This window comes from Onychomys torridus, chromosome 16 (genome assembly GCF_903995425.1).
Source record: "Onychomys torridus chromosome 16, mOncTor1.1, whole genome shotgun sequence".
In the NCBI taxonomy this organism is placed as follows: Eukaryota; Metazoa; Chordata; class Mammalia; order Rodentia; family Cricetidae; genus Onychomys; species Onychomys torridus.
Window position 1 is genome coordinate 47,614,191 of NC_050458.1, and position 24,343 is coordinate 47,638,533.

Genomic DNA, 24,343 nt, shown 5'->3' on the forward strand with positions numbered 1-24,343 from the left:
CCCCTGAGTTAAAAGGGAAAAAAATTCACAAATAAAACAATGTAAATATACATTACTTCTGGAAATAGAATTCTCCTGAAGAAGTCTTAGAATGTGCCCACCTCTGCCCTTACAACACACTGTATAGAACGACCACTCTTTTCTCTTCTCATACAAACCTCAGGAACTGTAATTCCATTCCCAGCAGAAGTCAGAACACAGGCTGAAAGCTCAGAAGCTAAAAGGGTACAGGGGAGATTATGGCACCCATCCACCCCGGTGCTCCCAAGGCAAATAAGAACAAAGAGTACATACAGAGAAGTGCAGTGAAATCCCAACTGAGGACTCTGGCAGGTGCCCAGTCCCACATGATCAGCCAGTGACAATCACCTCATTTGTTTTTTCTAAGGCTCTGGCACAACCTTGCAGTGCACAGGGCCTAGCCAGAATTCCTATAGGGTAGAAACCAAAGCAACAACTCACCAGATCACCACATGAGCTAGAAAAGACTCACAGGTGGAGCTATCAACAAGATGGCTTCCAGAAACAAATACTACCTCCATGCTACACTTGGAGAGAACGCTTTCTTTCATTACCCTCTAAGCTTAAAGACCAGGGTAACTTTGCTGAGTGTTTCAGAACAAGCTCCATAAAGCTCGGGTATACCATCCATACAGAACTCAGCAGAATGAAGATAGTGACCTCAAGGATATGGTAGAAAAAAAAACGAGAGGGATCCAACATGTCCTTTGGATTCCTTAGTACTAGACACAGTCACCAGCTCAATTGCAATCTACCTTAACACTGTCATCCTCATACCAGTATAGATGGATACTATAGTCTTGTGGCCACTCCTGAAGCACAAAGAGGGGAATAAATGAATCCTTGGTGCTGACAGAGTGTGGAAGCCCACAGAGGTTTCCTAGTGAGATCTGAGCTTTCTTTACCAGCAGGGCTGCATAAGCAGATGATTGGACCACGGGCCTGGGTACCACGTGTTTGGAAATGGCCACACTTGGCTGTATCTAGCAAGGGGAAGGTATTTTGCCTCGCCCTGTGGCACTGTTATAAAAAGCCCTCTTGAATGAAGTTCTGAGCCGTTGGGTATTGACCCAGGTCCTCCTGAAGCTATCCCGTGTTTCTGTCTTTCCCCTCGTTGGCTAGCCTATCATTCTATCTACAAGTTTCTTATCCCTCTTTCCTCAAGAGTACCCTGGGAAAGGTAGGGGAAGGCTCATAATAGAGCCTGTCTTACAAGAAGCCAGACCCTTGTGTTTTTTTCATGACCCACCCCCAGACTCTGACTCCACTACTCAAACATCAAAGTCTAGCAGAGAGTGAAATTTCCAGCTGTGCTTCTTCATGAAAGTTAAAGAAAAATCCCCTCCAGGCAAGATTCCTTGCCCACAGTGGAATTATTGAGATACCACAGCCTTATTCCTTGTCTTACTTGTCATGTTCTTTGTATAAATACATTAAATATTTTCCCAGAATCAGAACTCATGTTATACTGTATTCTCTATCTGAAGCCAAACTGTCCAAACAACCAACACAGAAAATCGAATGATGGGGTAAGGAATATGGGACTACACCGGAGGGGGGAGTTTCAGGAGTCACAGGACTTCATGAACCATGGAGACTCTCCAGCAATGAAAGTTCTTCCAGAGGCATTAAGAGTTCTTTCAATTCTTTGATTTGGCTGCTGGAAGCAAGGCTGAGATGAAAATGTCATGCTGTTCCTTATTCCACCAATAAATTAGGGCCTCCTAAACTCAGCAACTTATCTTGATTATGAATAGAAAAATCAGGCAGGGTCAATGAACACTCTTCCCTAAATATAAGACATATTACACAGAACAGAACTCTTGAGGAGACCATGGAATAAGTACAATGTCCATGCCTGCCAGGCAGTGCTTGTACTCTAGATCCTTGCAACTGGGATCATCAAAAAGACTGAAGTGTCTGCAGCTTATAAAGCTGCATCTCTGATAGCAGCTCTGCACTCACAAAGAGCAGAGGACAGCTGTGGCAACAAAGCCAGAGGAGCAGAACTAGAACCTCTCTCGTGCTGGAAACTTGGCTGGGTTTGTTAAACAGAGACATTATGGGTTAATGGAGATAGGAGTGGAGCGAGGTTCTGAATCCCCGGGTTTGAGGCAGCCTGGTCTAGAGTGAATTCCAGGTTAGTTAGAACTACACAGAGAAACTGTCTTGAACGAAAGAACACACACACACACACCCCTACTTCCTTAGTCCCACTATCCACATTTCAACTACTCAATGCTCACAGATGGCTACAGCTACCATCCTGGAGCAGAAAGGTCTTCACATTTCCATTACTGTGGAATGTTCCAGTGAGCAGTGTGCTTTATCCAAGAAACTATACCAGGAAATAGACTGGGAGCTGAGAGCAGCACCCCATGGGCCTTGCTATTGGGAACCTGGCTGTCAACACAGCTGATACTTGAGGGTACACATGGGGTATGCCTGGAGTCAAAGTGGTTAACTGTCTAGGTGTGCAAGTGTCTGTTGCTCAACAGTCTCTGTGTAGGAGACCACTGCTCACCCAGGCACTGACTGGGATAGTCAATTATTGCATAATCCCCCATTCAAAACCACCCCCAAACTTAACACTTGGGAATCCCCATTTAAGAGCAGCTTTGAGTGAAGAAAACCAGATGTTTTCATGTAACTACAAGCAACACAATGAACATGAGAGAAAGCAACTGCCTGACTCAGGGTGAACAGCTCAGACAACAGGAAAACATATCAGCAGGGAGAATGAGGCCAAGTGTGGAGGTGGAGGTGCATGCCTACTACTTTAGCACTTAGGAGTAGACAGGAGGATCAGTTCAAGGTTATCCTTGGTCACACAGTGAATTTGAAGCAAGCATGGGCTACATGAGACCATATCTTTAAAAAAAAAAAAAAAAAAAAAAAGTAGGGCGAAGAGAGAAAGTAAAAAAGCAGAGGTATAATAAGGAGGGGGAGAAAGGAAAATAGTCCAAACCCCAAACCCCAAACCCCATGAAACAATGGTTCAAGGTTCTTTACTTCCTTTCTATCCCCATAGCCAGTGCCCTGCCCATGAAGTAGTTCTATGGCAATTGCACACAAATGCCTATATACAACACTTTTTAAAATTCTCTGTGCAACCTTGTTCTTTTTAGTACCTCTAATAGAAACTTGGAGAGAAGACATTAGAAATAAAAGGACATGGACTCAACACATACTAGTCACCTGGGAAGGGGAACCCAAATTGAGAAACTGATTTGTAAGATTGGCTTCTGAGTGTGTCTATGTGGCATTTCTTGACTAATGACTGATTCTGGAGGGCCCAATCCACTGAAGAAAGTGCCACTCCTGGGAAAGTAGTCCTGGGTTGTGTAAGAAAGCAAGTTAAGGAAGAAAAATGGCTCAGTGGTTAAGAGCACTGGCTGCAATTCCCAGCACCCACATAGTGGCTTACAACCATCTGTAACTCCAGTTCCAGGGATCCAATACCCTCTTTCTGACCTCTGAGGACACCAGGTAAGCACACGGTGCACAAACATGCAAACATACATATAAAATAATAATAAAATAGGTTGAAAAGAAAAAGAAAAAAGGGAAAAGAAAGAAAAAGCAAGCTGAGCAAGCTATTAAAAGCAAACCAGTAAGCAGCATTCCTCTATGATCCGAGCTTCAGTTCCTGCCTCCAGGTTCCTGTCCTGACCTTCCTTAGCAATGGCCTATGACCTGAGAGCTATAAAAAGAAATAAACCCTTTCCTTCCTCCGGTTGGTTTTGGTCAGTGTTATCACAGCAACAGAGAAACCTAATTAGGACACCAAGCATGTAATCCCACTGCTGTGGGTTTGGGAAACAGACCAGGAGAATCACTGGAGCTTGCTAGCAGTCAGCTCAACTCAAAACAAACAACAAAATGGTGAGTTCCAAGTTCAGTGAGACCCTGTCTCAAGGGAATAAAGTGGAATGTGACAGAGCAAAGCAACCTGCCACCCTAGGACACCATGCACCAAAACCTTCCCTAAAACAAACAGGTTCCATTATAGCATTTTCTTTCTTTTTTAAAAAAAGATAATTTATTATTTTTATTTTATGTGCATTGGTGTTTTGCCTGCATACATATCTGTGTGAGGGTGTCGGATCCTGTGGAACTGGAATTACAGACAGTTTTGAGCTGACATGTGGATGCTAGGAATTGAACCTGGGCTCTAAACCTGAGTCACTTCTCTAGCCCCCACCATTATTTTTAGGCCCCCCTATTCCTCCACTCCCATCTGTCTTATTTCTCCCTCAGTAACCAGTACTCTACTTTCATGTAACATGTATTCTGTAATTCTTTTCCCTCCCTGCTAAAACCACTTCTCCATTCAGTCTCCCTTTTAATTTTGTGACCTACATTCATAGCCACATACACACACACACACACACACACACACACACACACACACACACACTCTATCTACCCATCCACACACTATATATATATTCAGAATCTGAGATCTGAATGAGAAATGTGTAGTATTTGTCTAAATCTGGGTTACTTTGCTCAATACATTTTCCAGTTCCATCTACTTTTCTATAACTTAAGGTAACAGTGCTTTCCAATTCACTTACAGATTCAGTGAAATCCTTATCAAAATTCTAATAGTTTTCTTTTCACAGAAATGTGTAAGTTGATCATGAATTTCATATGGAACGAAGAGGGATCCAGAATAGTGAAAACAATCTTGGGGTGAAAAAGGCACAAATTTTCCTGTTCCTATTTTTTTAGAGGGGGAGGGGGCATACTTGGAGACTGAACTCAGGGCCTTGTACATGCTAAAGTAAGCATTCCACCATTCCCTATTTCAAAACCTACTGCAGATCTCCTTATGATGGTGGAATATTGGATAGAGGCAAGAAGTAAGTCCATGCATAGTGGTCAACTGACTTTCAACAAAGTGCCAGAATCCTATCATTCAATGACAGAAAATGGTTATTTCTGTAAATGGAGACAGGGCAACTGGATAACCACTCACAAAAGAACAGATCTGAACTGCTACTCCACAAAATAGTCAAAGACTAAAATAAAGATCTAAAACTTTAAAACTCTTAGAAAAAAAAAAAAAAAACAAAAACCAAAAACCCGCTTTGGATTAGGTGTTTATTACTTTAACATGATACCAAAGAAAAAAATAAGAAAAATTAGCCCTCACCAAGAGCAAACTTTTACTGGGGATCTATCTCAGTTGGCAGAATGCTTGTCTAGCATGCATGTCCTGGGTTCCATCCTCAGTATTATGTGCATTAGGCATAGTGATGTATACCTGTAATCTCAGCACGAAGGAAGTAGAGGCAGGAGATCATAAGTTCAAGGCCAACCTTGACTATATAAGCAAGTTTGAAGCTAATTGGGCTACATAAAACGAAAGAAAGAAAAAAGAGAGAGAGAGAGAGAAAAGAGAGAGCGAGAAAGAAAGGAAGGAAGGAAGGAAGGAAGGAAGGAAGGAAGGAAGGAAGGAAGGAAGGAAGGAAGACACCTTCAGAAAAGTGAAAGCTTAAAGAAGGGAAGACAGTATTTGCAATCCATGTACCTGGTAAGGGGGCTTAGAATTCTTAATACTCCACAATAAAAAGACAAAATAAGTAAAATAATTTAACAATGGGCAAAGAAGCTGTACAAATGGCCAATAAGTACAATCAATGCTTTAACATTACTAGAGAAGTACAAAATTAAACTACAGCAACCTAGCATTTCACGCCCAATGGGATATCTAAGTGATAATAAAGATATCTAAGTATGGTTGGTAAGGACATTGGGAAATTGGAACCCTAATACATTACTGGTGGGGATGAAAAATGTGTATATACTTTGGAAAACCATGTGGCAGTTCCTCCAAAGGTTAAACATGGGGTTAACATGCAAAGTGAATTGAAATCCTATGACCATACAAAGATCGTGACTGTTCTGTGGTAGCAGGATACACAAGTGGAAAAGTAGATACTCCATGTCCATCAACTGAGGAAAGGTAAATCCAACACAGCACACCCTTACAATACACAGTTTGGCAGTGCAATGAAGGAAGTACCGATACATGCAGCAACAGAGATGAATCTTAGAGATCAAAAGGTACGTGGTCCCAACCTACCTGCATCAATGGCACACGGGTAATGATACCGGAAGGAGCAGCCTTTGTTGTAGCAGCCCAAGGTAGCGCCGGCCTCCTGGCAGTGGGAGCATTTCTGAAGGAAGAAATGGACATATCAGTAACTCCAGATCTGCCCCTCTCTTACAGGCTTCTCTACCTCATCTGTTAGACCGCAGCATGGCTCTTTGTGGAGAAATCTGTGATGGTAGGATAGGCTGGTCAATCTCTCAACCACCACTCACTGACCACACCATGGAAGAGATCCAGAAGATTGTTTTAAGGCCAGATAGACCTCATGAATGACTTCAAATCAAAAAGAACACACCAGGCAAGTAAGCGACACTATATTATATGTGGTAGACATATACCAGTAGACATTACCAGTGGTGTAAGCACCCAGACCTCCCTGTTTTATCTTCTTCTCCCATGCTCTACTGGTAAATTCCTCTTTACTAGTATGCACTGTCTGTAGATCCTGCTTCTATTTATGCCACAGAAATCTTGTGTATGTGAAGAGTTAAGGTATACAGAGAGAGAGAGAGGGGGGGGGGAGAGAGAGAGAGAGAGAGAGAGAGAGAGAGAGACAGAGACAGAGAGAGAGACAGAGACAGAGAGAGAGACAGAGAGAGAGACAGAGAGAGAGAGAAGAACCTTTTACAATTAAAAGTAGAATTTGGTTTCTAGTTCTTATATTTGTAAGATTTTATTTTTATTTTTGATCTACTTATCCCAAATGCCCAATACAAGTATATTTTTCTTTCCAGAAAATATGGGTTCCTGTATGTAAATGGTATTTTTATACATGAATCCTATTTTAAATGTACTAGGAAACCTGCCATGAATTTCTGGCTAAGTGAGAAACTGTTCTCTAATTGCAATGCTCCTCCTTATATGGTCAGATTTTCTTAAAGCAGGGCACATCTCTATTGTCACTTTGACGTGGCTGCTGTGAGTACTCATCCTGTCAATCCTATTAACAGTACCAAAATGCAACCACATGTGGCCCTAGTGAGGAAAATATGCAGATCAGTTATCCTTCCTGGGTGTGACTACGAACCACCCAGGAAAGCTAACCAGAAGACACAGACACTTATTCCTGATACTATGAAAAATAAAATATGTACGCTCCTTAAACTCTCACATCTGAACTGGCTAAGCTCCCAAAACACTGGCAGCTGTGGAGTCTAAATGTTTACCATGTCTCAGGATGGGAGAGCTATGAACATTGACAATGCATTCACCTGGTAGGACCTGCATGTGCTCACTATACAGGCTGGATAGGTAAAGTACCAGAGGGCAGGACCTAGTCTTAGTCAGAGCTAAGAAAGTCTCCCGGAGACAAATGGTGCAGAACCTTATGCCTCCCTGTCAGAAGACCAAGCTCCTTTTAGGTGCCATAATCAGTAAATATTAATTATGTATCCTTACACCTAGGAGAAGAAAGCAAAGATCATTTAGCCTAGAATAAACCAAGGGCAGTTAAGAGCAATTGCAAAATCTCCAGGTTATCTACTGTCTATGCTTCCTTCAGGATAAAAGGCCTCATCACCAAACCAAAGAAACAGAGGATGGCCAATCTGTCAGTGGAAAACTGTCAGCTGTTCCTGCCATCTACCTTTTTATTCAAGGTACCTAAGCACTCATTCACCCAGAGTTTCAGGCCCTCTCATCTTAGAGGATGAATCTCAGTTCATGGTAGCCATTGATGAATGGGTTTATCAAGTACTTTTGAAAGTTTGCAAGCAAATGCACTTCTGCAAAAGTTTTACCCTTAAATATGGACAAGTTGGAAAACAAAGGCATTGTGGAGGCAGAATTAGGCAGAATTTCAGGCCAGCCTGGTCTGCACAGTGAGTTCCAGAACAAATAGGGGTACACAGTGAGACCTGCCCCTCTGGTACTTTACCTCAAAACAAAACCAACCAACCAAGCAACCAACCAACCAACCAACGAGAAAACCAGACCACCGTGCTCAGCCTCTCTTGAGCACAGGGCAACAGGATCTGTGACAGTTACTTAACCACCACAAGAAGAGAATCCTGACAAAAACCATCTGCAAGGAAAACAGAGAGGAAAAATGAGAGACTTGAACTCTGTCACAATGCTGAGCACTAACCCAACCAACCCAAGGACCATCCATCTCCAGATTTGTGATAGGACAACAAAGACACACTCTTTGCTTTTTTTCAATTAATTTGACAACTTATAGTCAACATATCCTAATTGATACAGAAAGAGACTATTATCTGGAGCTGGGCAAGGAAAGGTTAGGTACACAGACTCTACAAGCTAAATAACTACTTTGTAAGTGACTCTTCCACTGCCTCACTATGTCTTACCAGCCAATTTCCTAACCTTTGTTCAGTCCATCTTCAAGGAGAGTACTAACAGTGCTCAACCTCACAGAAACATTGAGTGTTATGCACTAATCCAGACTTAGAATAGTGGCTGGATCAGAATTACTGTCATGTCACCCAAGATGACTACAGGCCAGATACATTACATGTCCTACAGACCAAAAATTGACCAATCACCCAGAGTGGCCTTGTCACCACTCGTTTACAGATGAGGACAGAGAAGACAAGGGGCTGGGACATGGATGCCTATTCCCTTCCTCCTTCAACACCAGCTGCTCTGTCCCTTGCAAGGCCTCTTCGAAACAAACAATCTGCTTCGAAACAGCTCAGACTACATACATGCCTTGTCTTTTTCATGAAGACAGAGAACTCATCACTTAACCATCCTGAGACATGGTAAACATTTTGCATCAGTAAAATAATACTTTCTTCTTTCAGCTAAAAGCATGACATGGAGCTGGAGAAGATGGATCAGCGTTCAAGAGCACTTGTTATTCTTCCAGAACCTCTGAATTTGGTTCCCAGCACCCACATGGTGGCTCAAAACCATCTCTAACACCACATCCAGAGTTCCAGGGGATGCAATACCTTCTTCTGACTTTCTGGGGCACAGGCACTAACATGGTGCACATATAAACATATAGACAAGACACTCATATAGATTACATTTAAAAAGCACAGTAAACTGACTACATCATACCCAAAGAAGAGATACCCTACAGAGGTTATTAGGACCTCAGAGAAAGCACCTTATAAATGGTTTGGTTCAGTGGCCCTCAAAAGTGTGGTCTTGAGACCAGCAGCACCAGGAGGAACTGAAAGGACAAATTCTCAACCCATGTTCCAAAAAGCCCTCTAAGCGGTTGTGGTATATAATGCAGAGTCAGAACCATTAATCAACTCCTTAAACTGTAACATAGACCCACGGAGATACAATGACTGAATAGAATCCATGTTTCCTGAGAGCTATTTAGTGTTAACTAGACTTCTGTTGCCTATATAGCAATCTAAAGATTATGGTATGAAGGCAGAATTGAGGCTTCCAATGATGTTCATCTGAATCCCTAGAATCAGAGACCTTTAATACTTTGCAGAGGTGGTAATTCTCAAGATGGGAAGATGTGTTAATTATCTGGGGATGGATCTACTTTCAACATACATATTGATTTAAAAACAAAGATCCTCTCTCTGAGTGGGGCAGAGCTGCAGGCTTCAGGAGATGTGGAAAAGGGAGCAGGGTCATATGCACTACTGCTGACTTTGAAGATGGAAGAAAGGGCACAAGCCAAAGAATGTAGGTGGTTACAGCTCAAAAAAGGCAAACAAAATCTTCCCTAAGCTTCCAGAAAAGGAGAACACAGAAAACAACTGATATCCAGAGTGGAACTTGAACTGGGCTTGTAACCTGCAGAACTCTTAACAGGTATGTGGTGTGTCATGGCAAATACACAAGAATTCCTTAGTCGCTCACAGTCACAGAAGTGACTGCTCATTTTTCTGTTACATTCTCTAATGTAACAAATTCCTCCCTCGTGGGAAAAACTACAATTTCACTCCTTTTCATAAAGCCGGTTTTGTCATCACAAGGTCCCCAAAGACAGCACACTGGGTCTGTTTGTGGTGTTTGTTTTTCCCCCTAGTTGAAGAAGCGGAAAAAGCAAAAGCAAAGGGGACTGCTAAGATCGTATAGTCAGGGAGCAATGAACTTGTAACTGTAGCTTTTTTCCTACCAACCCCAAGTTCAATACTCCTCACCCTGCCATGCTCCTCTTAGTTCACTTCATCCACTCAACCATTCCACATTTTACCTCCCACCTGATGCCTCTAGTCCCAGCACTCCTGAGGCAGCATGGTGGGGCACTGTGTTCCAGGACAGCCTGGTCTACATAGCAAAGCAAAACAATCAAACAAAAGAGAAACTCCAAACAAATATAAAAATCAGAAAATAAATAAATAAAAGTACTCCCATGTGCCAACTGTCAAAATATACATATATACATACATATATGTGTGTGTGTGTGTGTGTGTGTGTGTGTGTGTGTGTGTGTGTGTATACATACCTATTGCTATAAAAATCTCCATTTGTCCATTCTATACCCAAACCTATTCTTTGGTCAGTATAATTTCCAATTAGATTTTTATTCTTTTTTTTTTTTTTTTTTCCATTTTTTGAGACAGGGTTTCTCTGTAGCTTTGGAGCCTGTCCTGGACTAGCTCTGTAGACCAGACTGGCCTCGAACTCACAGAGATCCACCTGCCTCTGCCTCCCCAGTGCTGGGATTAAAGGTGTGCGCCACCACCGCCACCACCTGGCTATTCTTTATGTTTTACCTGAAGGAAAAATTGACTTTCATTCTCCCATCCTGAAATTACTTAAAGCCCCTGCATAGCAAATGTCCTTGACTTAGGGGAAGTGAGTACACAGTGTCAGGACCCAAACAACACAGGCTCAGTGGGGACTTCAGTGGGATTTTAAATCTTGACACATTTTTTCTTTTCTGGGTTTTGTTTTGTTTGTTCTTAGGACAGCGTTTCATGTAGCTCAGGCTAGGTTTGAATTTCTGTTCTTTCTTTTTATTGAGACAGGGTTTCTCTGTGTATCCCTGGCTATCCTAAAACTTACTCTGTAGCCCAGGTTGACCTCAGACTTACAGAGATCTACTGGCCTCTGCCTCTAAAGTGCTGAGATTAAAGGTGTGTGCCACCATCACCCGGTCCTTTTTTTTTTTTTTTTTTTTTTTTTGAGACCAGGGTCTTACTTTATGGTGATATTTTATTTGTGCTGAAATGTGATTTTATTTGTATATTAATAAATAAAGTTGCCTGGGGGGGGGGGTCAGAGCTAATAGCCAGCCATTTAGCAGAAGTCTGGCAGTGGTAGCACACGCCCTTAATCTGATCACATGGCAGGCAGAATCTGTGTGTTCAAGGACATAGTCAGCATGGAGACACATGCCTTTAATCTCAATACCAACCATAGAGATCTGGAGGTCTGCATAGACAGGCAGTGATGAGGAGGTCATGTGGTTTGGTTTAGAACCAATGAGAAGGCAGAAAAGAAAGTCAATAAAAATACAGACATACAGGAAGTAGGTCTCTTTCTCAGGGGAAGGGCAGCAACGGCAGCAGGTGGTAAAAAGGTGGTCTCAGCTCTTGGCTACTGCTCTATGATCTCTGGGCTTTTAACTTTGCATTTGGCTCTGTGTTTCTTATTTACTAAGACTGTTCAGAATTCCATCTACATTACTTTGTAGCTTTGACTGGCCTGGAATTTGCTATGCAGGCCAGGCTGGTCTCAAAACTCATAAAGGTCCATCTGTACTCTTCCGAGTACTAGGATTACAGGTATGTTGCCACCACAACCAAACTAGAAGCTTTTTTTTTTTCCAGACAGCAGCTTAAACTGATGAAAAAAGGGAATTTTTCTTTTAATAGAAAAAGTAAAAATTATTTTCAAGCAACTGACAAAAAACAAACAAACATAAAACCTTTGTATTTCTGGACACTATAACTTGTAAATAAATTACAAAATGTCTTAATTTCTGGGCAGATTTAAATAGACCTGGTCTTTCACAAGTGCTTGTCACTATCTAGAGGAAGGGTCTGGTGACCTGAATGGCAAACTACAGGGGTTGAATCAACTAGGATCCTCCTCTAAGGGAGGCTGCAAAGGAAGATACTGCATGATTCTTCATTCCCAGAACAGCACTTTCCTCTGAGATATAACAGAGACCTGAATAATCATGCTGCTTAATGAACATCTTTGAGCAGCCTAGAGAGTTGAAGCAATTGGGTCAGAGCATTATTAGTGCATCAATGCCGATCAATTCTGTGCAAACCCTGCAGATTGCTCTCTGTCCCACTGTGTCCTTCCAGCCACTACTGCATTCTTTTGTTCATACTTATGGTATTTACTCAGTTATGTTTATCCATCCTCTAAACGAGAAGTCTAGCATCTCTTGGACACTGAAAATACAGGCAGATGGAAGGAATGTAAGGTCTGACACATTAGACTTGGAGCAAACTAATGAAGTTGACTCTTATTAGTTAAAAAGCCAAAGCTTGGGAAAATGTGGGAAAAGTACTTATTTTGGCTACCAATAAGAAGTTGGGTTGGGGATTTAGCTCAGTGGTAGAGCGCTTGTTAGGCAAGCGCAAGGCCCGGGGTTCGATCCTCAGCTCAAAAAAAAGAGTTTATTCTGCTGTGGATATCGCTCTGTATAAATAAAATGCTGTTTGGCCAGTGGCCAGGCAGGAAGTATAGGCGGGACAAGAGAGAAGAGAATTCTGGGAGGTAAAGGCTGGGGCAGAGAGACATTGCCAGCTGCCGCCATGACAAGGAAGATGTAAGGTACTGGTAAGCCACAAGGCAAAGTATAGATTAACAGAAATGGGTTAATTTAAAACAGAAGAAGTAGATAACAAGAAGCCTACCACAGCCATACAGTTTGTAAACAATATAAGTCTCTGTGTGCTTTCTTGGTTGGGTCTGAGTGTCTATGGGCCTGGTGGGTGAGAAAGATTGGTCCTGACTGTGGGCCAGGCAGGAAAACTCTAACTACATTCTCCAGCTGGAGAGATGGCTCAGAGGTTAAGAGCACCGACTGCTCTTCCAGAGGTCCTGCGTTCAATTCCCAGCACCCACATGGTGACTCACAACCATCTGTAATGAGATCTGGTGCCCTCTTCTGTATACATAATAAATAAATAAATCTTTAAAAAAAATAAAAAATTTAAAGTTTATTCTTTTTTAATTATACCTCCTATATCTAGGGCAGGTATCTGTTGATCTCATTATGCACTCCTGCTAAATGACTGCAACATGGTCTCCACGCAAAGCGTTACACTACCCATTATGGTCATAGGAGCATCTTCCTTTGATCCAACTCTTCATCTAATCAATTTTCCTTTCAGAGGGCTTCAAAGTGTTGGCCAGGACAATTTATGTTTTATTCTTTGCTTCCTTGAAGCAAGACACAAGGCACTCTCCTTAGGTTTCTACATCAAAGTTCTCATCTGGGAGCACACTGTGTTTTGTCATGCTCACCGAGTCTTGGAGGATGGCACTCTTGCCAGCCCTAGAATCATACCCTAAGTTGGTATATCAAAGCCAATTCAGAGGGCAAAGGAAGCCAGAGTTATTTCCAGGACCATTTATTTAGTCCAAGAGGTGCACAGATGTACTAGTTACACTCACGTCTCACAGCTGTTTTACAGGTATCAATTTCAGAACCTGAATTCATTAAATGCACACCTAATTAAGTTGTGAGTACAAGAAATCAGCTACTAGTCATATCAGTAGCATTCACTGGTAAAGGCTACTTTTGAATTTAAGACAAGTTTCCAGGTTTGACTGCCATTTTAGAATAAATATGGTTGGTCTAATGTGACTATTATCAAGGCCCAAATCAGCAAAGGCCTAGTGAACAAAGGCCACAAGCCGTGATCAACCTTACTTTTGTAAAATGGGGAATTTGCTTTACCTTCCTTGTAAAGTTGTGTAAAAATCACTGTAAAAGAATCTCACAAGCTACAGAGGCAGGTAATTGTTTTGATTTACAAAGATATATCTTTGTACAGGTAGGTTTTATTGACACTCACTGATGTCAAAACCAGGTACAGTATATATCCATCTAATAATAGTGTATTAAATTAAGATAAACAAAGTCATTGATTATTGACTTCTTTTTCCACTTAGACCAGGGGGGCTTGTCATTCCTGTGCAGCATCTCACCTTTCTAAGGGGAGGAGCCAGCTCCTGCCAGCTCCATTTGCACTCCTAGCTACTGTTTACTTTCACTGGCCTTTCTCTCCCAGTGTTCTACGGCTGACCAATCCATATTAAGATTTTTTTTTTTTTACGCTTCTTGAAGCTTTTGCTTTTGAAGATTTTTAAACGGAGACAGAAATACACATGGACACATAATAAATGAAACAGTTAACAGGAGTCCAAAAACACTGAAAACTACCTAAGAAGGGCTTACTGATCTCAATTTGGGCAACCCCAGGTCCGTACATCTGTCGGGCTCTGCAGACAGTACCTGAGTGTTGAGTAATAAACAGACCTGCTGCTGGCACCAGTGCCCTGCCACTGCTCCTGGTGACACGTCTTCAATCTGGCCTCACTCTTGTCATGCAGCATTACTTACTAATATTAAACTAATCATGCATCATCTGTAGCTGCTGGAGACCCTGATGCTACAGGGACCAAAGGAACAGATGCACTACACACAACCAGGAATCTACCAACTTACTTTCCTGCCTTCTCAAAGTCATCTGCTTCCCACGATGATTAGCAGAGAACACCACATTTGCATACCAGTTTTAATCTAACTATATCATCTTTCAAAGAAAAAAAAAAGTGTAGGAACAGGGACTAACAAGGACAGCTGCTGGGTCTGGGATAGGGAGAGAGTTCTGGTATTGGAGGAGGACATGCACACAAGAGGCTGACCTCAGATCAAAGGTCACAAACCTATGGGATGTACTGTGGTGTGTTGTGGAATAGTATTTTAACTATGTAAAGATGTGTTACATTTGTTTACGCTGCAGAATATTACTTTAAGATGTAAGGATATATTACATTTGTTTGTGCTGCATTTGTTTAATTATGTAAAGAGGTGTTGCGTGTGTTTCACCTTGCCTGCCTAAGGCACCTGATTGGTCTAATAAAAAGCTGACCAGCCAATAGCTAGGCAATAGAGGGATGAGTGGGGCTGGTTGGCAGACAGAATAGAAAAGAATGAGAAAAGGGGAAGAAGAAAGAAGAGAACGAGGGAGAAAGAGAGGGACATGCCTGGGGCCAGAAGCCAGAGTCACCAGCCAGCCAGTGAAAGTAAGATATACAGAAGAAAGGTAAAAAGTCCAAAGGCAAAAATCAGCAGAAGAAAAACAGGTTAAGTTATAAGAGCTGGCAAGAAATGAGTATAAATTAAGGCTGAGCATTCATAACTAATAAGTCTCCATGTCATGGTTTGGAAGCTGGTTGGTGGCCTAAAAGAAAAGCCTGCTACAGTGGTGAGCCCTGGTGGTGTAAGTGAGCCAGCCTGGTGGAAAGGCACTCCTCCAGGCATTAGTGCAGCACAACACTGAAGAGGCAGCTCACACACACCGCCTGCCTCGGACACGTCTTTCTTAAGAAAGAGATTCCATTACCAACCAGGGCAATTTGGACTTGGAAGTAAAATCTCAGTAAGAATGCAGAATGAGTTAAATCTCTAATGAGTCTTTCTGGATAAATGAAGGCAAAGCTAGAAAGAGTTTATCTTCCTGTTGGAGAACACCTTAAGTGTTCTGATTTAAACCTACTATCTTCTGTTGCTTCATAGTTATGACTCTATAATAAGAATATTATTGTAAGAGAATAGGCTTCATCCAAGGTATAACCCAAAACTTGCTTTCTAAAATAAATCTACAGCCACTCATGAGGGCTTACATCTACAATCTAGTACTTGGAAGGTGGAGGGAGGCAGGAGGATCACCACAAGTCCTACAACAAACCTAGGATGCATAATGAGTTCCAAATATGCCTATGTTACAGAGTGAGCCCTATCTTAAAAAGTAACTAATTAGGCAGGGCGGTGATGGCGCACGCCTTTAATCCCAGCACTCAGGAGGCAGAGCCAGGTGGATCTCTATCTCTGGATCTCTATGAGTTTGAGGCCAACCTGGTCTACAGAGTGAGATCCAGGACAGGCACCAAAACTACCCTGTCTTGAAAAACAAAAAAACCAAAAAGTAACTAATTAAATCTTTGTTGGCAAGCTTTAAGTAGGAAGATACAAACTCTACAAAACAAGCATTTCATTTACTTTAGCTAATATTTCCTATATGTGCCTTTTGTATATGTACTGAGATACCGTTCTTGTTTTCTACCTTAAATATGGAGTCTAAAAACAGATAAAGTGTTGGGTATGGTAGTAGAAGCCTTAAATCCCATCACTCAGGAGGCAGACACAGGCAGATTACCTCTGAGTTTGAGGCCACCCCAGTGATAGCTATGGTTAAGACTCTGTCTCACGGGTGATGCCTGGGGGGCCTGGACAGGTGTCTCCATGACGGGTAAGGTGACATGTTGACGTCTCACACAACCTAAGTCAGAAGCTCATTTTTTAGTAAAAGGGGGGGCCCTGCCCGTGGGCCCACCCCTCACCCCACTCCACCCCCATTTTGGGTAACTGTTGCCTTGCTCGCTTGACCTTGATATCTTCCCTATGCTAATTCCCTGTGAGATTCCACCCTCCTGAATGCTTAAGGGAAGTTCCTTGTCTGTGTATCCTGCATATTGGGCGTTAACAGCTTAGATGCAAGATTGTAAAACATCAGAATCGAACTTCTGCCCTCCGGGGTTCTCCCATTGTGCTGTAAGCCTGTATTTAAGACCTCCTCCCTTTAAAAAAAAAAAGGAAAGAAATTGAAGACAGCGACGTTCTAAAACAGGAAGTGGTGATGGTGTCATGGGTCTATGAGGATGCTGGATTAAAGTCTATCAAACTGTGCAAACAGGAAAATTGTATACTATGTGAATTATCTGTCAATAAAGATCTTATATAAAAAAGGACTGTCTCAAGAAAATAATCAAATCATAGTTTAGTAATAAAGGTGATTCATTAAAAAAAAAATAAGATCAGATGAAGAACAGAAATGCAAATTAGAGGTACACACTGGGATGGGGAGCTGCACTGCCCATGGTAACAGCACTTCTCCAGGAGGACTAACACTTGGCCTTGGCTTTGTCTCTGACTTTGTGAGCCCAGTGTGTTTGTATGTGTTTGCCTCTGTCTTTAAGTCAGTAACATGGAGATAATTAATTACCCAGCTGAGAAAAGTGAGGGGGGATCTTTTGTTACAAAAAGACACTGGTTAACAACAACTAACAGTAGTATTTCTAGTCATTTTCTGTTACTTTCCATTCCAGCAGTTGGAAACAAGGTTGGGAGGGAGGGTGGGTAGTTTGCAAAGTGGTCTACTTATAGTGACTAGGCTAAATCCAGTGATGCTGTCCTATAACATAATCTTTTGTGGATGCTGAACATTTTTACAGGTCACCACAATACCTTTACCTATGCTTAGTCATCTTGCTTTAGTGTGAGCACTCTGAATGATGATAAACAAACGTGAGATTACGGCAAGTACCAGTAATTATTCTTAACAAGTTGTCCATAAAAGGGAGAGCTCATAATTACCACACCTTAGCTGAACTTCAACTGCCATTACAGCAGACACAGGTACTGGCCACTTGCTGTGGGGTTTAAATACTCGGCAATTCCCTGACTCCAATTCTCTGCAGTTTATAGTCTTCAGGATCAGCAATAATAATTTAAGGAGGCAAAACAAAGCAATCTAAAGCAATTTCACAAACAAAATGCATCCACTTGCAACAATTTAAGTTAAATCCATTCCCCATTCCTTCTAGGTATTAAGAACATTACAAGACTTGGTTAATCATGTTTCTCTTGCACAAAGCGTACCCATGTTGTTATGCTAATATACTGTCAGAACCATGATTATTACATGTCAATACAGGCTGCACTAGTGATGTTCTGTGGACTACCCAGTTGGCTTGTTTTTTAATTGGTTTGTATTTTATCTTACCCACAGGTATATATACTTTGTTAAAATAATTTTAATCACAGGGTTTCATTTACAGCCCAAGAAGAAAATCACACAACTTCTCTAAAAATATATGCTTTGTCTAAGTAAGTTTTTCCATGGAGAGGTTAGAAAGGAAGGCTCCAGAGGCAGGGCTAGGCTTAAGGCTGTAATTAGCACTTTTCCTCTGCAAACCTGAGAAAAGGCTGAACCTAGCAGGAGCAGGAACCAGCAGCAGCCTCGTGATGAAGAGAGAATACCATCTTCCAAGTGTAGAGATGCATCTTATAGACAGAGCTTCAAAACCTTGAATTCTAAGGTGCATACTTTTCTCTTACCCTTTGCTCAAACAGTGTACTGGCTGGGTAAAAAGAATGGTTACGTTTTATGCTTTTGTGAAACTAAAGGGCCATCCTTTGGCTGAAATCACTAACCAGGGAAGCGACTCTTTATAGCACTGTTTCTCTCTAGGGCTCAGCCCACCTGTGAGCTAGTGTACATGCCCAGAAAACAAATTACTAAACTGCTTATCTCTGAGGCACCCAAATAAAAATGTTTATGATTTAATATACTATCTGCCACAATCAGACAACTGTAATAAGATTTCTAACCTGTGAAGATGATATTACTGAAACACAAATCTCCAAAGATGGTACCTTCTGCACTAAGAGCCTTTATTTTTAACTCTCTGTGCACTTATATTTGCATTTAATTTCCCCTTTCTTGTCCAGGCATCTGTCTGGCTCCCCAACACTCTCATCTCTATAAACTTTCATCTGAATAACTAAGACTTTATAATCATCTTCTAAAAGTCCTATCCCTAAATAACATGTGAGGAATGAATTTCCATTTTCCCCATACTTCACAGCTGGAATTAAATCTCAACGCTGAAACGTTAGGGGACACTCAACCATATGGAAGTGGTGGCATATTTAAGCTACTGCCAATAAAACTGCCTACATATCATGGTTCCCACACTCCAAGGTAACCATTGCCCCCAGCCTCCTAGTCAGGCCTTAGAGACGGTCCCTTGATTGTGAAGTGATAATGTAAGGAACATTCAGTACATTTCAGGTCACAGGCATTCTTACCCCAGGTCTTTTATTCCTGGTAACCTGTATTAGAAGTCAAAAGCTTGGTCCAGATCTTCAAGAGCACCATGGTGCTCAAGTCTGTGAACAACTCACCAATACTAAGTTTTCTGAAATGACATTTCAGTTTTTCTCAAAGTATGATTTTGTCAATTGTAGTTGTCCTGTCTAGAGTGAAAGGTGTGTTACAAATGCAGACTACGGATCTAACACTGGAGACTGCACAGCTCTAAGGGTAATGATTACAAGTTCAATCCATTACACCTCATTCTGTTTTAGATTCTCCCAGGAGGAAATACTCAGCAAAGGCCAACAGGTGAAGAAAACAGAAATTTCTGAGTAACATGACAAGTTAGAAACCTGGAATGGTTAAAATGTTTCTCTCCTGCCTCCATTTGTTTTGTTTCTTCCATTTGTATGTATGGTGCATACCTGTCTGTTTGCACACATATGTATGTACTGGGCCAGAAGTCCACATTCAGTGTCTGTTCTCCACCTTTTTTGGGGATGGAGGGTGGGAGTGGGGTAGATGGGGCATCTGATTCCCTGAGAGTGGAGTGACAGATGCTTAGGAACAGCCATGTGGGAATGAAATGTGGATCCTCTGGAAAAATAGCCAGTACTTAAACCACTGAGCCATATCTACATTTCTCCATCTAATTTTTAAAGATAAGGTCTCTCACTGAACCTGAAGCTCAAAATTCTGCTATACTAGCTGGCCAGAAAGCCTGAGACCAGCCTGTTTCTACTTCCCTAGCACTGGGATCACAGGGACACCCTGCTGCATCCAGTTTCTTATGTGGGTGCTGGGAACTCAAGTCTTCATGTTATGTTGCATGGCAAGCATCTCACTGAGCCAGACTTTTGTTTTGTTTTTGAGACAGGCCTCACTTGTAGCCCAGGCTAGCCTGGAATTCATAATGTAGCTCAGGCTAGCCTGACATTCACCACAATTCTATTGCTTCAGTCTAAGTTAGCCTGACATACACCATGATTCTATTGCTTCAGCCTAAGATCTAGGATTGTAAGTATATGCCACCATGTCTGGCTTCCATGTTCAATTTAAGTGCCTATTGACTGTTGAGACAAATCTCATTCATACAACAACCTACAAGGTGGTTATTGTACTATTTTCAGGCTAAGAGGCCACATGACATTATCATTTTCCAAGAGACCCAGAGGGGCCCCCTGAGACACATACACAGCAAGCACAGATTGAACCAATACCAGCTCGCTCAGACACAGGCACCTCTTGCACCTATTGGAGGAAGAGATGAGTAGACGTCAGTGCAAAAATACATGCAACAATATAAAGAGCTCTATAGCATCACCAGAACCTAGTCCTACAACATCGAGACCTGAACATCACAGTGTAGAAGTTAAAAATAACTTCATGAAGATGCTAGAGGCCTTTAAAAAGGAAATGAAAAATTCCCTTAAAGAAACTGAAGAAAAGACAAACAAAAAATTGGAAGAAAACAATAAATCCCTTGAAGAGAGCCAAGAAAAAACAAGAAAAAGCAATTAAACATGTGAAGGAAGCAGTTCAAGACCTGAAAAGTGAAAACAGGAACAATGAAGAAGACACAAACAGAGGAAATGCTGGAAATAGAAAAACTGAGTAAATGAACAGGAAACACAGATGCAAACATAACCAACAGAATACAAGAGATAGAAGAGAGAATCTCTGGTGTACAGGATACAACAGAGGAAATAGATTAGTCAGTCAAAGAAAACACCAAAGACAAAAAGGTCATAATACAAAATGTCCAGGAAATCTGGGACACCATGAAAAGGCCAAACCTAAGTAAGAATAGGGATATAATATAAGGAATCTAGAATACCAATTCAAATGCACAGAAAATATATTCAACAAAATCATGGAAGAAAACTTTCCCAACTTAAAGAAGGAAATACCTATTAAGATACAAGAAGCTTATAGAACACCAAATAGACTAGACCCTCCAAAAAAGTCCCCTCACCACCTAATAATTAAACCGCTAAACATACAGAATAAAGAAAGAATATTAAGGGCAGCAAAGGAAAAAGGCCAAGTGACTTATAAAGGCAGACCCATCAGAATAACACCTGACTTCTCAATGGAGACTTTGAAAACCAGGAGGTCCTGGACAGATGTAATGCAGACACTAAGAGACCATGGATACTAGCCTAGACTAATTTACTCAGCAAAACTTTCAATCACCATAGATGGAGTGAACAAGACATTCCAAGACAAAACCAGATTTAAACAATACCTATCCACAAATCCAGCCCTATAGAAAGCCCTAGAAGGAAAATTCCAACCTAAGGAAGTCAGATACACCCATGAAAACACAGGCAATAGATAACACCACAGCAGTAAACCCCAAAGTAGAGAAGTACACACACACTACCACCAAAAGATAACAGAAATTAACAATCATTGGTCATTCATATCCCTTAATATCAATGGACTTAATTCACCTATAAAAAGACACAGACTAACAGAATGGATATGAAATCAGGACCCATCCAGCTGCTGCATACAAGAAACACACCTCAACTTCAAAGACAGACATTACCTCAGAGTAAAAGGCTGGGAAAAGACTTTCCAATCAAATGGACTTAAGAAACAAGCTGGTAGCTATCCTAATATCTAACAAAATAGACTTCAAGGGTTGGGGATTTAGCTCAGTGGCAGAGCACTTGCCTAGCAAGTGCAAGGCCCTGGGTTCAATCCTCAGCTCAAAAAAAAAAAAAAGACTTCAAACTAAAATCAACCAAAGGAGATTGAGAAGGACATTACATTCTCATCACAGGCAAGATCTACCAAGATTAAGTTTCAATTCTGAACATTTATGCCCCAAATATAAGGGCACCCCCATATGTAAAAGAAACATTACTAAAGCTTAAATCACACAGCAAACCCCACACATTAATTAATAGTGGGAGATTTCAACATCCCACTCTCACCACCGGACAGATCTGTAAGATCGAAACTTAAGAGAGAAATAAGGGACCTAACAGATATTATGACCCAAATGGACTTAATCAATATCTACAGAACATTCCACCCTAACAAAAAAAAAAAAAAAAGAATATACCTTCTTCTCCGCACCCCATGGAACCTTCTCTAAAATCGACCACATACTCAGTCACAAAACAAATCTCAACAGATTAGAAAAAAAAAAAGGGGGGGGGGGGACAACCTCCTGTATTCTATTGGATCACCATGGCTTAAAGTTAGATTTCAACAACAAAATTACAGAAAGCCTACAATCCCATGGGAACTGAATAATGCTCAACATTATCCAACACCCCTTCATGATAAAGGTCTTGGAGAGATCAAGAATGCAAGGAATATTACCTAAACATAAAGGCAATTTACAGCAAGCCAACAACCAACATCAAATTAAATGGAGAGAAACTCAAAGCAAATGCACTAAAATCAGGAACAAGACAAGGCTGTCTTGCTCTCCCCATATTTATTCAATATAGTCCTTGAAGTTCTAGCTAGAGCAGTAAGACAACAAAAGGAGATCAAGGGGATACAAATTGGAAAGGAAGAAGCAAAACTTTCCCTATTACAGATGATATGATACATAAGTGACCCCAAAAATTCAACCAGGGAACTCCTATTACTGATAAACAATTTCAGTAATGTGGCAGGATACAAGATTAACTCAAAAAAAAAAAAAAAAAAAAAAAAAAAAAAAAAAAAAAAAACATTCAGAGGAGAAAAAAATCAAAAAATCAAAAAAACTCAGAGAAACATTACCCTTTACAATAGCCACAAATAATATAAAATACTTAGGGTAACTAACTAAACAAGTGAAAGGCCTGTATGACAAGAACTTTAAGTCTCTGAAGAAAGAAATTAAAGAAGATATCAGAAAATGGAAAGATCTCCCATGCTCATGGATAGGTAGCATTAATATAGTAAAAATGACAATCTTACCAAAAGCAATCTACAGATTCAATGCAATCCCCATCAAAATCCCAACACAATTCTTCACAGACCTGGAAAGAACAATAGTCAACTTCATTTGGAAAAACAGAAAACCCAGGATAGACATCAAGCTCTATTATAGAGCTATAGCAATAAAAACAACTTGGTGGGGCTGGAGAGATGGCTCAGAGGTTAAGAACACCGACTGCTCTTCCAGAGGTCCTGAGTTCAATTCCCAGCAACCACATGGTGGTTCACAACCATCTGTAATGAGATCTGGTGCCCTCTTCTAACCTGCAGACATACATGAAGGCAGAACACTATATACATATAAAAACAAACAAACAAAAAACCAACAACTTGGTATTGGCATAAAAACTGACATGTGGAGCAATGGAATCTAATTGAAGACCCTGACATTAACCCACACACCTATGAATACCTGATTTTTGACAAAGAAGCCAAAACTGTATAATGGAAAAAAGAAAGCATCTTCAACAAATGGTGCTGGCATAACTGGATGTCAGCATGCAGAAGATTGAAAATAGATCCATATCTATCGCCATGCACAAACTCAAGTCCAAATGGATCAAAGACCTCAATATAAAAACCAGTTACACTGAACCTGATAGAAGAGAAAGTAGGAAGTAGTTTTGAATGCACTGGCACAGGAGATGATTTCCTAAATATAACATCAGTAGCACAGACACTGAGAGCAACAATTAATAAATGGGACCTCCTGAAACTGAGAAGCTTCTTTAAGGCAAAGGACACAGTAAATAAGACAAAAAGACAGACTACAGAATGGGGAAAGATTTTCACCAACCCCATATCTTACAGAGGGCTGATCTCCAAAATATATAAAGAACTCAAGAAACTAGACATCAAAATAGTGAACAATACAATTTAAAAATGGGCTACATAGCTAAACAGAGAATTCTCAAAGGAAGACTTTCAAATGGCAGAAAGACATTTAAGGAATTGCTCAGCATCCTCAGTCATCAGGGAGATGCAAATCAAAATGACTCTGAGATATGATCTTATACCTGTCAAAATGGCTAAGAGCAAAAGCACTGCAGACAGCTTATGTTGGAGAGGATGTGGAGCAAGAGGAACTCTCCTTCACAGTTGGTGGGAGTGCAAACTTGTACAGGCACTTTGGAAATCAGTATGGCGGTTTCTCAGAAAATTGGGAATCAATCTTCCTCAAGACCCAGCTATATCACTCTTGGGCATATACCCAAAGAATGCTCAATCATAC

General features: G+C 41.0%; 1 protein-coding gene across 3 annotated transcripts in view; it reads right to left on the minus strand.

The window, feature by feature from the left end:
- The window catches only part of Tcf20 (transcription factor 20), a 157,802-nt gene that overhangs the window by 8,517 nt on the left and 124,942 nt on the right, over positions 1-24,343 (minus strand). For all 3 annotated transcript variants that reach the window (XM_036207908.1, XM_036207909.1, XM_036207907.1), the window contains exon 3: positions 6,116-6,209. In XM_036207908.1, coding sequence (XP_036063801.1) covers positions 6,116-6,209 — 94 coding nt within the window. The remainder of the gene's footprint in view (positions 1-6,115; positions 6,210-24,343) is intronic.